This window comes from Sturnira hondurensis, unplaced genomic scaffold (genome assembly GCF_014824575.4).
Source record: "Sturnira hondurensis isolate 20B ecotype Veracruz unplaced genomic scaffold, ASM1482457v3 Scaffold0008860, whole genome shotgun sequence".
Classification (NCBI taxonomy): domain Eukaryota; kingdom Metazoa; phylum Chordata; class Mammalia; order Chiroptera; family Phyllostomidae; genus Sturnira; species Sturnira hondurensis.
Genome location: NW_028081491.1, coordinates 1,938,434 through 1,954,079, shown reverse-complemented (window position 1 = coordinate 1,954,079; position 15,646 = coordinate 1,938,434). Strand labels below are relative to the sequence as shown.

The 15,646-nt window shown below is 38.9% G+C and overlaps 1 protein-coding gene across 2 annotated transcripts in view; it reads right to left on the bottom strand.

Moving 5' to 3' along the window:
- The window catches only part of FANCC (FA complementation group C), a 196,985-nt gene extending 187,594 nt beyond the window's left edge, over window positions 1-9,391 (bottom strand). For both annotated transcript variants that reach the window (XM_037056212.1, XM_037056213.1), the window contains exons 1-2: window positions 9,151-9,391; window positions 7,202-7,286 (exon numbers count right to left, since the gene is read on the bottom strand). In XM_037056212.1, coding sequence (XP_036912107.1) covers window positions 7,202-7,286; window positions 9,151-9,315 — 250 coding nt within the window. In that variant the 5' untranslated portion in view covers window positions 9,316-9,391. The remainder of the gene's footprint in view (window positions 1-7,201; window positions 7,287-9,150) is intronic.
- Window positions 9,392-15,646: the final 6,255 nt, after the last annotated feature.

Below are 15,646 nucleotides of genomic sequence, written 5' to 3'. Positions count from 1 at the left end.
AAATAACTCTGGAATGGTTGAAACTAACATAAGGAAAATCTATGAACAGGCAGAGTGGCTACATAAATATAATCAATGGGGCCAAGGAATTAGGGGTAGCCTGACCTCCTAGCTCCCTAGCTTAATGTGGCCACTATCCCTCCTAGGTCCCTTAATAACACTGCTGCTCTTACTACTTTTAGGATCTTGTTTAATTTACTTGCTAAATTTGTATCCTCTAGACTTAAGCAGTTCCACATCAAATTGATGATGCTCCAGGGTTTCCAACCAGTCCCTAAGGGTGATGATGAAGCTGACCAACACACAGCATCTGTGATGGACTCAGGGGTTCCTCTTCGACCTCTAGATAGAACAGGGTGAGAGTTTCATTGTTCTTGATAGGCAGGGTCTACTGTCCCATCTAAGCTGAAAGAAGTTACAGAAGAATGATGTTCACCCTTCAACAACCCCAAAACGATTTTTGAGAACCATGCCTCTCAAGGAGGAAGTTGAGGCAGGAGAAAGGAAGGAGGAGACTCCAGGGTGCCCCAGGACTAAGATCAAGGACATCGATACGGGACAGAGACCGTGTTCTGAGACCAGCTGTTCCCACTTTCTGGAAAAGCGCTGAATCATGTTGAATCATGAATGCACCTGAACAGATGCTACATGACCCCTGCTTCATTATAATAGCATTAAAATAAATTAACATTGTATGACCCCCTTCCCTGGTGGCCAATCAAGGAAAATCATGGGATACCACATGCACAGTAGCTTTAAAGTAATATAACTACTTGTACATGAAAAACCCACCAAAACTAGCCATGAAATATCTGCCCTATAAGAATAGAATCCCTCCAGTCCCTGAAGTCAATCTCTGCTCAAAGTCAATCTCCATCTTCTGTGGAGTGTATTATCACTTAATAAATCTGCTCTCTCTCTTTCTACTACAAACTCTCTGTGTTCCATTCATTCTTTATCCATGATCAGCAAGAATCTCGTGACCTATGCCCACCTGTGACATCTTCAGAACAGACCATTTTAGTTACAAGGCCACCCTCCAAACCTGAAGGCAGAGATAGAATTTGGTACCACAAAGTTCAGAAACTGAAAATACATAAAGTCCCAGGAATCGATGGACTGCACAGCCCAATCAGTCATGAGTTGCTGATGTCCACTGGGATGTGCATTTTTGCTTCTTTCACAGAGGATGCCTGTGAAACTTGCAACTAGGGGGCAGTAGGCAATGGTAGCCAATTCCAGACTCAACCCCTGATCCAGTCTCCAGAAACCCATGTTCTGATCTTTTTTTAAAATATATTTTATTGATTATACCATTACAATTGTTCTATTCCCCCCTTCATTCCCCTCCACCTGCATACTCCCTTCCCCACCATTCTCCCCCCCCTTAGTTTATAGCCACTTGTCTCAAGTTCTTTAGATTCTATATTTCCCCCACTATTCTTGCCCTCCCTCTATCTATTTTCTACCTACCATCTATGCTATTTTCTGTGCCTTCTCCCCTCTTCTCCTCCTCCCACTCCCCCGTTGCTAACCCTTCATGTGTTCTTCATTTATATGGTTCCACTCCTGATCTAGCTGTCCTCTTGGTTTGCTTTTGTTTTAGGTGTGGTTGCTAATAACTCTGAGTTTGCTGTCCTTTCACTGTTCATATTTTTCATCTTCTTTTTCTTATGTAAGTCCCATTAGCATTTCATATAATAAGGGCTTGGTGATGATGAACTCCTTGAACTTGACCTTATCTGAGAAGCACTTTATCTGTCCTTCCATTCTAAATGAAAGTTTTGCTGGATAAAGCAATCTTGGCTGTAGGTCTTTGGATTTCATGATTTGGAATACTTCTTGCCAGCCCCTTCTTGCCTGGAAGGTCTCTTTTGAGAAATCCGCTGACAGTCTGATGGGAACTCCTTTGTAGGTGATTGTCCCCTTATCTCTTGCTGCTTCTAGGATTCTCTCCTTCATTTTAGTCTTGGCTAATGTAATTCTGATGTACCTTGGTGTGTTCCTTCTTGGGTCCACCTTCTTTGGCACTCTCTGAGCTTCCTGGATTTCCTGGAAGTCTATTTCCTTTGCCAGACTGGGGAAGTTCTCCTTTATTATTTGTTCAAATAAGTTTTCCATTCGTGGCTGTTTCTTTCCTCTTCTGGTACCCCTATAATCTGGATGTTGGAGCGTTTAAAGATGTCCTGGAGGTTCCTAAGCCTCTCCTCATTTTGTTGAATTCTCATTTCTTCCTTCTTTTCTGGTTGGATGTTTTGTTCTTCCTTCTGGTCCATTCCATTGATTTGAGTCCCAGTTTCCTTTCCATCACTATTGGTTTCCTGTGCATCTCCCTTTATTTCAATTAGTTTAGCCTTCATATGTTCCTCTAATTTGTGACTCTGTTCCTCTAATTTGTGACTATAATCTACCAGTTCTGTGAGCATCCTGATAAATAGTGTCTTGAATTGTGCTTCTGAGAGGCTGGCAATTTCTCGGTCGCTTAGAGTTATTGGCTCTGGGACTTTGGGTTCTTCTTGCACCAACTTTGGGCTGTTTGTGCCTGTTCCGTAGCAGGATCAGAGCCCTAAAGTGTTCACTGGAACAGGGCAACTAAGTCGCTGGGTTGTGACCTTGTATGTGGGGCGGGGTCAAAAAGGGACAATGACTTCCCGTCGGCCGCCTGCCTCCGCGGCCCCCAATGGCGCCACAGCCACCACCGTCACCAGGCCCACGCGCTTCGTTCCACTGCACACGAGTGTGCCACCGCCGTCAGCCCTCCACCACTGGGTTCGCCCCCTGGGGCCTGTGTGGTCCGTCTCACTGTGCGCGAATGTGCGACCGTGGTCAGTCTGCCCCACACCCCGACTGGTTCTGGGCTGCCTGGGCGCCTAGGTCGGGGGATCTGTCCTGCCCAACCCAGCTCCGCTGCTGGCTCCGCCTCTCTTACCATCCCGTTGAATGGTTCGTAGTTGTCGGACTTCCGTATAATTCCGTTTTCTGGTCTTTGGGTGTGTCCTAGTTCTCCAAACCTTTGTTGTGTTCAAACTTGGTTGTGGGAGAAGGCACAGTGTTTCCACCTATGCCTCCATCTTGGCGGAAGTCCCACAAACTCTGATCTCTTCTTTATCTACCTAAATAAAACTTGCTTTCGCTCTCACTCAGACTTCTTCTTGAATTCTTTCCCACATAGGTCAAGAACCTGGGGGTCCTGGACCATGCTCCGGTAGAACTCCAGCTCAGAACCATAGTGACAAGCAGTGACAAGCAGCTTCTGGGTTAAAAAGAATACAACCCAGTGAGGCACTTTTCAAAAACTTAGACATCCAACACCAAAAAAAAAAAGAAAGGGAGGAAAGGGAGGGAGGGAGGAAAGGGAGGGAGTGAGGGAAGAAAGGGAGGGAGGGAGGAGAGAAAAGAAAGAAAATGTTAATTTATGGAGATTAAATCTAAAAGAATGCAAAAGAAGGTGATTTCTCCCAGGTGTTAAGAGATTCCTGGGAGAAATAAATACACATTTAGTTCAAGTGTATTTATTTCTCTGTCCCTCAAACAGAAAAAGAAAAGCCAAAGAAACTTTCACTCAACCTTTAGCAGGTGACTTCCCTAGCCCAGAGTCAATACATTGAACTACACTGTAATGTGCCACTAGTGAGCTTACTTTATTTTAGAAATTTACAGATGCAAGCAATCACTTCTTGTTCCCAAGTGTCCCAAGCATGCTAGAGGGGATGGCACCTGTCAGGATTCACCCTGAAGGCCCTGACTTTGGGAATGGGGCATTCAACCAAGCAATTAAGTGAGATGGGTACAGTTACCGACAGCAGATCTTTGTGCAAGTTTGGATTCTGTAAAAGAGTGGAAGGGAAAAATATATACCAACATATATTTGACACCTAATATTTTACTTTTTGATATCTTGAACTAAAATTTCAAATAAAAGCTAAATTCCTTAAATTTTAATTTTATAGTTTAAAAGTATAAATACAGCATTTTTTATAAAAAATTTTTAGCGAGAGGGGAAAGGACAGAGAAAGGGAGGGAGAGAAACATCAGTGTGTGGTTGCCTCTCACATGGCCCCCCACTGGGGACCTGGCCTGCAACCCAGGCATGTGCCCTGACTGGGAATCGAACCTGCAACCCTTTGCTTTGCATTCCAGCACTCAATCCACTGAAACACAGCAGCCAGGGCTAAATGAAGCATTTTTTTGAAACAATAAATATTGTTTTTAGTTGCCATGTTCAGGAGCAAGTTGTTACACACCACTAGGCAGTAAATAATGAGAAAGAGAGGTTGTAGCTGTTATGTTTAATTAGGAGAACAGAGCTAGACTCAAGGATTCCAAGGAGGTAGAAACAGTAATTTCATGCAGGGAACACCACTGAATAAAAGGGTGTCCTCTCCCTTTCCGTTATCATCTACTTTGTCTCTTTGTGGTGTCTTTTCATTTCCAAATACTTCTTCCTTCCTTACTATTCTTATTTCTGATCCTGTTCTCACTTAATACTGTGGGAGACTTCCTCACTTGATGGAAATTGTTTACTTTTACTCCATTTAAAAAGTAATTTTGGTATTGTAAAAAAATGTCCTTTTCTGAAAGAAAATGCCCAATCAGCGAAACAATAGCATAAAAGCAAGATGTTCTTCTGTGCCTGTCAGTCTTCTCTATGAGCTCAGAATCAAAGACATACTTCAAACAGGAAACTGAAATTTAATGAGCAGTTCAAAAGGCTACAAATAATTGAAGAGATGGAGAATTTGTTTCTGGTTGTTGGGGGGAGGCAATATAATGAGGATAAGGTGATAAGATGCTATGGAAAGATGACAGAATGATACAAGTTTAAGGCCATAGAGATAAAAATCAGGCAAGCCTCTCACTTTTACAGACAGGGAACCAGAAACCCAGAGGATCCTATAGCTTGTCTTAGAAAATCCTAACTCATCTCCTGTCCTCCAAGAGTCAGCCCAAGCAGGAGCTCCCTTGTAAAATTCTCCTTCCTCTCACCTCCTTGTTCAGACTTCTGGCCTCTTTTCTCCCTAACTGGAAAGTAAGCAGAATTTGTGATCCACGTTTTCTTAGGCTCTGGCATACAAAAAAATCAGTAAATGTCTGTTGAGTGAATATAAATGTTCAGGTGCAGCTGGTAAAATCAGGACTGGAACACTTCAACCACAATGGTGTGATCCATAAGGGGTCTGGGGGTTGCTAGACCATTATAATAATGTGGACTTTAGAAGGGTGGGCTCCTGGCTCTTATTAGCTTTGTATTCTGGGATAAGTGACTTATCTACTCTAATCCATAATTACGTTTTCCTCAAGACTACCATCAAGAACTCAGATCCACCATGCAATCCAAAGAGACCAGTGCCCAGCACAAAGTGAGCAATAATTCTCATTCTACTCCCTTTATTCTATAACAAATTTTCCCACAGTTTAACATTCTGAATTAGGAATGTGTCTTATATGAACAATATACAATTAAAGGGCATAGCATTTTTTTCTAAGAAATAGTTATCCTATCCATGAAGTATCTAACATTGGTGCATTTGAATGGATGAAATTCAACAGTTTCTTTTCCTTTCTTCTTCCATCATTATCATCAGCCTAGTTCAACATTTTTCAAACTTTTTGTCATGACCCATCAGTAGATTGCTCACTTAGAAATTAGTTTTGGGTCAGGAAGGCCACTTTTAAAATAGCAAAGTGAATATGGATTGCACATAATAAAAATAAGCATTCTTTAATGAACCATGTGTATGTGCATGCATATGTATCTATGTGTCTAATAATATGTGAACATAAGCACATACACCTATACACATGAATAGAAAATGTATTTCTGGTCAAAGGTGTTGGAGAAACACTGGCATGGCTAAAACACATAAATACGGGATAGGTAAGTATGGGGAATACAGTGATGGTTGTAGAATGATGGGTTTGCCATTTCAGATCAAGAATTTGAACAAGCTTAGTGACTGGGGAAGGAAGAATCAACTCAAGGGGAGGAAGAGGCAAGAGGCACTAAGTGAAGAGGAAGAGGAATAGATAGCTGAAAGTGGGGATCAGAGAAAGTGAGCCTGAGTGTGTTCAGTATGGTCATGCAGGGACACTCACAGGACCGAATGCTGATGTCGTCCCTTCCCCACCCAGTTCATGTTTTTTATAATGACTTATGACAGGCTAGGTGAGAGAAATCGTATAATTCTTTAAAACATCATAGAGAAATATTCATCTTATTTTTTATTCTGATACCATGTTATAAATCAATCTTTGACTAAAAAATATGAAAAGTAAGTAAGTATTATATTAGCTAATGAGATAGTCAAATCCAGGCAATAAACCTCAACTATGCACCTTCAGATGTGCCTGCTCCACCCTAGCACAGGCCTTAGGACAACAAAAAGAACTAAAACCACAGGACCTGCTCTTGAAAAGCATTCAGTCTTCCAGAACATCAGATAAGCAAACCAACAATTATAAAACAGTACAGTGTGGTAATTAAGGGAAATGCTGGCGGCTGTGGAGACACTAAGAGATTCCTAACTCAGCCCCAATAAGGTGATTTAAAAGGTTTACAAGGAGCTGAGATGAAAACAGAGTTCCAGACAAAAGGAATTGCATGTCACAGGCCCTAACATCATGCGCTTTCAGGCACAGTTAGTAATTTGACCTGGCAACAAAGCACGTGGTGTAGTTGTAGAGGACTAAACAGGAAATGAGGCTGGACACATGGGCAGGAGACCAGTAAAGGAACACCTCCCTCAATATATCCCCAAATTCCTCGTGACCTTGGATAAAACCAAATTGTCATCCCTAAATTATGACAGAGTAATGCAGGATTCACACTCTGAAAAATAATTTTACATAGGAAAGCAGTATGTTAGTTAATATAAAACTGTGAAACCAAAAACTATTTTAATATTATAACCATTTTACACTGAATTAAAAGTTAGGTTATGATAATCATTGGGCAGTTTCTACCCTCCAGTGCCAGGAATTCTATTTCCTACAGCTCTGTGTGTGTTTATCTTTACAAACATATGAATACCAATAAAGGATGCAATCTTTGTAATGGAGCAATGAATATACTTGAAAAGTTGCTTCATGCAATATAGAAAACAGGTGTATAATTTAAAGCTCTGTATTTTGTTAAACAATGCAAAGATTAAAATTATCATTAGAAGTTTGTGTTTTCAGAGAACATTCTTTGAATTCTTACCATATGCTAAGATAAAAGGATTCCAGCAAGTTTTTGCCAACAGTTGACCAATTATGGGGAATCTTTCAGTGACTGTACTTGAATCCTGTAAAAGAAAATTATGTTTTGGTCAGTAAAAGGGCACTATACAACTCAGAAAGACTAAACTGTGCACTAAAGGTACAAGGAGCTTGAATGCTTCTTATTTAGTATATATTTAAGTAAAGTAGAAAAAAATGGATGAGAAAAGATCTTTAGGTAAGTTATTCAAATCAAGTTTAACAAGCAACCACCTCCCTTCGTCCTTAAACCAGGTCACGAAAACTAAGATACACAACACATTTTAGGTAAAATCAATTTTGTTACGAAATTAACTTAATTTTGCCCTGGCTGGTGTAGCTCAGTGGATTGAGCGCGGGCCTGCGAACCAGACAATCGCAGTTTGATTCCCAGTCAGGCCACATGCCTGGGTTGCAGGCCAGTTCCCAGCAGGGGACACACAAGAGGCAACCATACATTGATATTTCTCTCCCTCTCTCCTTCCCTACCCCTCTAAAAATAAATGAATAAAATCTTTTAAAAAATTAACTTCATTTTACTCATACTTAACAGTCAGGAAACACCACTTTATTTAAAAATAACAAAGGTTGCATAATAGTGAAAAACCACTATGGGTGATTAATGTTTCTATAATCTCTTATCTTTATCCTGGAGTTTTATTCTAACATAATAAAATAAGTGCCTAATTCAGCTTCAGAAAGGCGATTTCAAAGGTTTAGGAGGACAAGAACTCTGGAACTTATAAAAAGAAATAAAAGCAGCCAAAGAAGAAAGATATATATCTGTGTTCATTACTATTTTGATTACTATATACTAAAGAGCATCAGAATTACTTTATAACAATCTAAAACTGGAGACAAAAAAAAATCCAATGAAATAGAAAACAGCTTAAGATTTTAAAATACAATGCTATTGTACATTTGGCCTTTTTCCCACTTCTTTACCTTTCAAAGAAAGTTCAAAACTAAGACCAAACAGATCATGTGCACATAAGCTGAAATGATAAGCATTTCCTACTGCTACAGCCATAAATTCCTCACATTGTCTCAGCATTCAGGCCAGTCTTAGACTTTCTGGGGCCTCTTCAAGGTCAAGTTACAAAAGTCTTATTACTAAAAACAATTTTAAAATTAGCATTGGTTGTTCATAAAGACTATTTTTCATATAGTATCTAAAGACATATGAACTCATAATATCAACATGAATTATTCTTCAAATTTCCCACTTGCTTCTTTGACTATGGAAATAAAAGTATAACACAAAAACACCCATGCTAAATTACAATTTTGTTTTTCATCTTAAAGTTAAACAATAAGGATAAAATAAATATTTTGATATCAAAACATGTTAATTCATAAAATTCATGCAATAAAAATAAATCTTATGTCAAAAAGAAAATATACTGAATTTTAACATAATAAAGCATATGCCTATTTTAAAGACATTCAAAATCTTAATATTCACTAGAAAAGACCACTTAAAATATTTGTAAGAAGAGATCTTAGTATTTATCATCTCTTGATAGAGCCCACTTTAAAACAGAGTTGAAAAAAAGGTAAGCATTTCAGCAAATTCTTCAATATTTAAGGAATGCAAACACCTTTAAAAGAACCCCAGTTATTACCTGACAAAGAGTGTCCAAGTCTTGTTTATTTAAAACAATCTGAATGGTCCAGAACTCTCATGAGACAATATAATAACTAATTAAGAAGAAAAGAACGACGTCATAATGAATCACAGACAAGGAAACTGCTTCCTGTCTGTATTACCTATGGGTAATTCATCTCTTCTTCAATACATGAGGTAATACTAGAAATCCCTAGCCCTGAATCAAATTCAGGCTTGGTGAAATCTGGTCAAGAGTCCCAGCTGTCACAAAATAACTTCGTTAATTTTGGTCTGCTACTTACCATCTCTCTCAAGGCTTCACATATCTGCCTCAGGAACTCCTGGAACTGATGTATGTGGCGGCAGATGTCTTGCTGGGTTTCCAAAGTGGAGGCCTGGCCCCATACAGAAAGCTTCCAAATCCAAAACTGATAATCAGAAGAAAGGCCTCCTGAATCTTGAGCCATCTCAAGAAAAGGGCAAAAGTGAGGGACCTTCACAGCGGCATGTCAATCACTGAAGAAGATCTAGTGAACACACATCAAATCTGTAAGAAAGGGAAAATTAAACATTTCATAAAGGGTCTTTTATTGGTGCCTTCACAATTCACCGATGAGTAAAAAGGGAATCATCGGGGACTACAATAGCATACTTTCTGTGGAGCCATCTTTGAATTATTTTAAAATGTGTCACCCAGCTGTAGCTCCAATCACTACCATCTGAACTTTGTATCATGAGTAATATAATTACACTAAAAGTCATTATACCTCCACAGCACATGCTAATTATGTACAAAAAGCACAGCTGATAATACTTTATATGTTTTTTAAAAGATTGAGCTATTTTTAAATGTTTGGAATATGAAGTTCCTTTGAGTATTTTAATGTAGTGGGAAATCAAAAACATCCATGGGCATTTAATAATAGACTGTCTAAAAAATGGTTTTTGAAGTTCTAAGTTTTATATGCATTTCTGGCTTCTCAATCAGGTGTGAAAAAACATCTCTGCATTACTGTCTAATGAATTTTCTTCCCAGTTTCTCTTCATCTCTTACAAAAAAGGAAAATAATTTCACAAACATCAATTTGAACAATCTACTTAAAGACTGCTGCATATGCTCGATCTCAATTCATTCACACGAAGGAATCATATTTTAGTAAAATACGATAAATTCCAATTACTGAGAAGGTATACTAGTCCTAACTGACCGAAAATAGGTCATAAACTTGACTTACCCCACCTGAGTACATGTTCAACAGAATAGCGGAGCTACTCAGTGGGCATGTGCCTCAGGCAGAGCCAGGGGCATGGACTCCAGGTGCCCCGCTGCCGTCCCAGCCTCCTGGCCAACGTCGCGGAGGGAAGCACGCCAGGCAGAGAAGGGAGGGCTGCTTCAACAGGTGGAGGCCTTACAGACTCACATTTCCTGGGGCAGGGATGACACTCAGCTGTCTAATTTCAAAAGAATACTCTGTGGAGCAGTAAGTTTAAATCCTCATCAGCGATAAGCAACAGATAAAATGCTGCCTGTTTAATGCTAAAAGCATCAACAAACGGGGGTCTCCTCACTAAACAAGAAAAATTAAAGAACATTGTACTACTTAGAATGTAATAAAAAAAAAAACCCACAAGACCAGGCAGATTGAAAGTTTTAAAACAGTTTATGTTAAAAGTGACCAAAAAAAAAAAACTTTACTAACAGAGGGAATATATTCACACTGTCAAAGGTACACAAGAGCCAAAAGTGATTCTTCCCTTTCTCTCACTGTCCTCCTTATCCAAGTCATCACTGATATCTGTCCGTTCTACCTCCAAAATAAATACAGACATATCTTGTTTTAAAGTGCTTCACCTTATTGCACTTCCAGAGGTTGCACTTTTATTGTTATCAAGACATGACCTTCACCAGCAAAAATGATTATGATTCACTGAAGGCTCAGATGGTGGTTCAATAAAGTGTTTTTTAATTAAGGAACGTTCATTTATTAGACATAATACTGCTGCATGCTTAATAGACTACAGTATAGCATAAATGTAATCTTTATATTCACTGGGACACCAAAAAATTTGTGAGACCTTGCTTTACTGAGATAGTCACTTTATTGCTGTGGCCTGATAGGAAACCAACAATATTTCTCAAGTATGCCTATATGTATGATTTGATTTGATTTCATCCACTTCTTATCACCTCTGCTGCCTCCATCACACCCCATTCCCATCCATGTCTTCCCTGAAGTCTACTTGGTCCCACCTGTCCCTCTACAATTCATTCTCAATGAGAAAAATAACTCTTTTAACACAACTGACAAAAACAGCTCTTTCCCAAATGTAGTATCTGACCCAGCACATTCCTGCTTAACCACACCTCCCATAGCTGTCTTACAAAGAAATCCTAACTCCTTGTAAAAAAATTTAAAAAGTAAAAATAATCCCAGTACTTTACCAGAGTCTCTAAGGCTCCACAAAACAGAGCTCCAGCACACCCTCCCCCCTCCCATGTTGCCTCTGCCCAGTGGACCACAGTCCATCTAGTCCAGGCCTCTACCCTGTGCCACCAACATGACAAACCACTCCCTGGCTCCAGCCCTTTCTGCTGACTTCTCCACAGCTAATACATCAGTAATTATTACCCTGGCATTTACTGTTAACTTAGTTACTACTTCCTCCGGGGAATTAGTATATAAATTCCCTCTTCCTAGAATTGTCACATGCCTGGCAAAGCATTCAATAAATACTAAGTGAAGGAATGAATAATTCACTGATATTTTTCAAAGTATGGTTCTAAGCTACATGCCGTAACAAAATTCTTTTCCAGACAAAGCATTTTAAATTTTAAAATGTAGCTCTTACTCAGAAAAATTAAGGTATTTTCATGTTATCTATATTAAACTTAATTATTAATATCCCATTTTAGAAATATAACAGCTTTTACACACACACATTTACTATGCTCTTGGGAATATATTAAACACTTCATGCACCTAGCTAATTTAATCCTCATAACAACCCTATGAAATAGATACAATTATCATCATTTTACAGAAGAATGGAGAGATTATGCAATTGCCCAAAGTAAGATTATGTAAAAGCTCAAAGGAAGTGACTGGCAGTAAATAGCAGAGCTACAATTCTGGGACTTGAATTCAGAGTCTGGTTCCAAAGTCAACACCCTTAAATAAAGAGCTAAACTGAAGAAACAAATTGATGAATTTCTTATATATTTTACATGGCTCTCATCAGTTTAGATATTTGGAGACTGAATAAAAGAATTTTTTCATTTTTTTAATTTTATTTATTTATCTTTAGAGGGGAAGGGAAGGAGAGAAGGAGAGAAATATCAATGTATGGTTGCTTCTTGTTGAGTCCCCTGCTGGGAACTGGCCAGCAACCCAGGCATGTGCCCTGACTAGGAATCGAACCGCAATCGCGTGGTTCGCAGGCCCGCGCTCAATCCACTGAGCTACACCAGCCAGGGCTAATTTTTTCATTTTTTACATTAAGATATAATTGACATATTAGTTTCAGATGTGCAACAAAATGATTCAACATTTGGATTTATTATAAGATGATCACCATAATGTTTAGTTAACATCTACCACCATACTTACAAATTTGTTTTCTTGTGATGAAAACTTCTAAGATCTACTCTCTGAACAACTTTTAAATATGCAATACAGTATTATTAATTATAGTCACTATGCTGTATATTATATCTCCATCACTTATTTTATAACTGGAATAAATTGAATAACTTTTTGATAGAAAATAAACATGATTTTAGTATAACAAATTACAAAAAACCTTTTGCTTAGCAATAGAAATACATCCAATCGTTTTAAATGAAAACAGCTTTAGGGATCAGGCAGTGCAGTGGTCCTGATGTTCTATTCCACAGCTTATCTGGGGAAGGTAAGTGGGGAGGGGGAGGAGTTGGACAGGAGGAGATGGCAGTGGTCAGGAGACAGTGGTGCCTTGGGTGTGATGATAGTGGTGGGAGTGCTGCTGGCATTTAGTGGCCAGTAGCCAAGGATGATGCACTACAATGCACTGGGTTAGCAGCTCACAGACACAAACGGTCTTCCCCAGTGAGAAACACTGACTTAACTGGAATACTCTGGAATGGACATCTGTTGTTGAGCATTCCTCTTCCCTTCTTTTGAGTATAGCACCTTATTTTATTTTAGGAAAGTGTTTCTCCTTTATCCCCCAAGTCTTTGGTGGGTCTTTTAATAAAGGCACCTTGTGTCATCAGCCAAGGGGTGGGATGATGATTCAAGTTAGGCAAACCAGGCTCTGCTGGGAATTTGAATCGTGAGTAACCAACATAAGGATGGAAACTAAGTCATTCAAAGACTCTTCGTCTAGATCCCTGGAGCTATCCCTATGTTACATGCTTAACAAGGCATGGATTTTCAGCTCTCTCTTTAATTTTATTAGCTATCATGAAGGCTTCCAGTAAATTCTGGTTTTGCCCTTTTATTCTCCTTAAATTAACCACTGCTGATTTCTCTGATTTTCAATTAAAGAACACAAACAACTGACACAGCCTGAAACTGACACAGTACCTGATATAAACTGATAACCAGAGAGTCAGCTACAGTCAACAGACCTTTGGAGAAAGAAAGGGAATTTAGAACTTGTTACTGGCCCAAGTCAGGGAAAATGGAAATGGAACTCCTATTCATATTAGGGGATTGGAAACCAGAAACCCATGGAACAAGAAGGTAAATCCAAGTTAATGAGGTATTCCTGCAATCAGAGCTCCTGGATCATTATACTCCTCTAGTAGGAATGGCCAAAAATAAAGTAAATGATAACTGTGTGCTTTATACCTGCTAAGAGGCAAAGTGCTTGCTAATACCTCTGGGATTCTGAAGGCAACAAATACTGCACGGGATAGAAACATCTGCTTCTATTTGCCTTGCAATGAGAAAATACGGGTAGGGCCCAGTGCACTAGGTACTGCACAGCTGATCCATGCAGAAGCACACTTCTATTCAGCTTTTTTGACTGAGCAGATCAATACCATTTAAAGCACATGTGAAAGATCTGTATTCTGGGAAAAGCCTATGGCAGGCCTTACTAACCGTACTGATCTTCCCAGCACAAAGCCGGGCGTGCCCAGCAGCACTCCATCAGCACGTGCAAATTACGCCTGCTTGGTCAAAATGCATGAGCGAGGGCTTTGGACACTGTATTTGTCTTGCTTGCTATGTCACATAATTTTTTTTAACTTGCTTTTCTTTCATTTTTGTCTCTCCTACTACTGCATAGGGAATATATTATCAGCACAAATTTTCCAAAGTCTGTAATTCACAGAATAAAACAGATATGGGAAGAGGAACTAACATTATCCAGAACTCCTGGACTTGAAGCTAGGTGCATTAAAGAGGCATTACTTCAGATTACCACCCTTTCTTAAGGAAGAGAGATCTAAATTATATTAGTTGGAAGTGTTTTTAAAATTATTTGTGTGGAAAGCAGGTTTGAATGTTCTGAGTGTTAACAAGTGAAAGGTAGTGGATATTGGTAGTTTTAGCCCACCTAATACGCTTTTCCTGTTCTTTTAATATATATGCACCCATTCTTGCTCTCCAGAACTACCCTTCTTCCTTTCCATAGTTTTAGTGAGACTATGGTGTGCCTTCTTAGAAATGGGGGAAACTACACCTATCTAACAGAACTAGGAGATGCAGTATAAAAATAAAATGAATGTTTATGTCTCATTGTCTGACACCACTCACAAACAGCAGATATTCACCCAATAAGGAGAGTAGCTTATAATGTTCTCACTTAAAAGAGGCTATGTGGTACAAATGAAATTTTGTTTCTGATCCCTTTTTTGACACTAATCAATGAGTATCTGTAAATATACCAAAAGGAGAAAAAACAGCCAAATAAACCACTATGTATTCATTAACCAGTTCAAACAATTATTAAAATTTTCCATATTTAAAGGAAATCACAGACCTGGCTGGTGTAGCTCAGTGGATTGACCACCAACCTGCGAACCAAAAGGTCTCTGGTTTGATTCTCAGGAAGGGCAGATGGGTGGGTTGCGGGCCAGGTCCAAAGTGGGAGCATGCAAGAGGCAACTATACACTGATATTTCTCTCCCTTTCTCCCTCCTTTTCCCTCTCTAAAAAAAATAAATAAGATCTTTAAAAAAATAAAGCAAATCACAGACATACCACTATACACAAAATACTCAGAATCTTTTTTATAAGGATTAAAAAAAACCCTTAATTACAATATACCTTTCACACCCAATAAAGCCAACAATATCATCTAACTGCCCATCTATGTTCAAATTTCTTAAAAATTTCCCTTTATATTTTCATTGTTTATATTTGATCCAAATAAGATCCACACATTGCATATAGTCAATATTCATATACTTCCTTTAATCTGTACCAAAGAGTATAAAAGAGTCCTCTTGAATTTGTAACAATTACCCTTCTTCATCTTTTTAACCTTTTCATATCACTTACTCCCTGGAAAACCCAGCACATTTGACCAATAGAATTTCCCACACTTAGGTATTTGGATGACTGGATTCCTTCGGTGTGAACGTGTTTGCTATACCTGGTATGGCTTACAAACTGATAGCTAGATCTGTAGGTTTCATTAGACTCATGGTGGATTCTTTTGCAAGAATACTTCCTTTGAGGTGTTGTGTACTTTGAATCAAATCTGGAGACATATAATGTTTGATTGTTTGTTTCAGGTACTATTAATGTTGAAACTGACCAGTGGTTTCAGGTACTGTCAATGTGATCCAGTTATCATCAAGTTCAC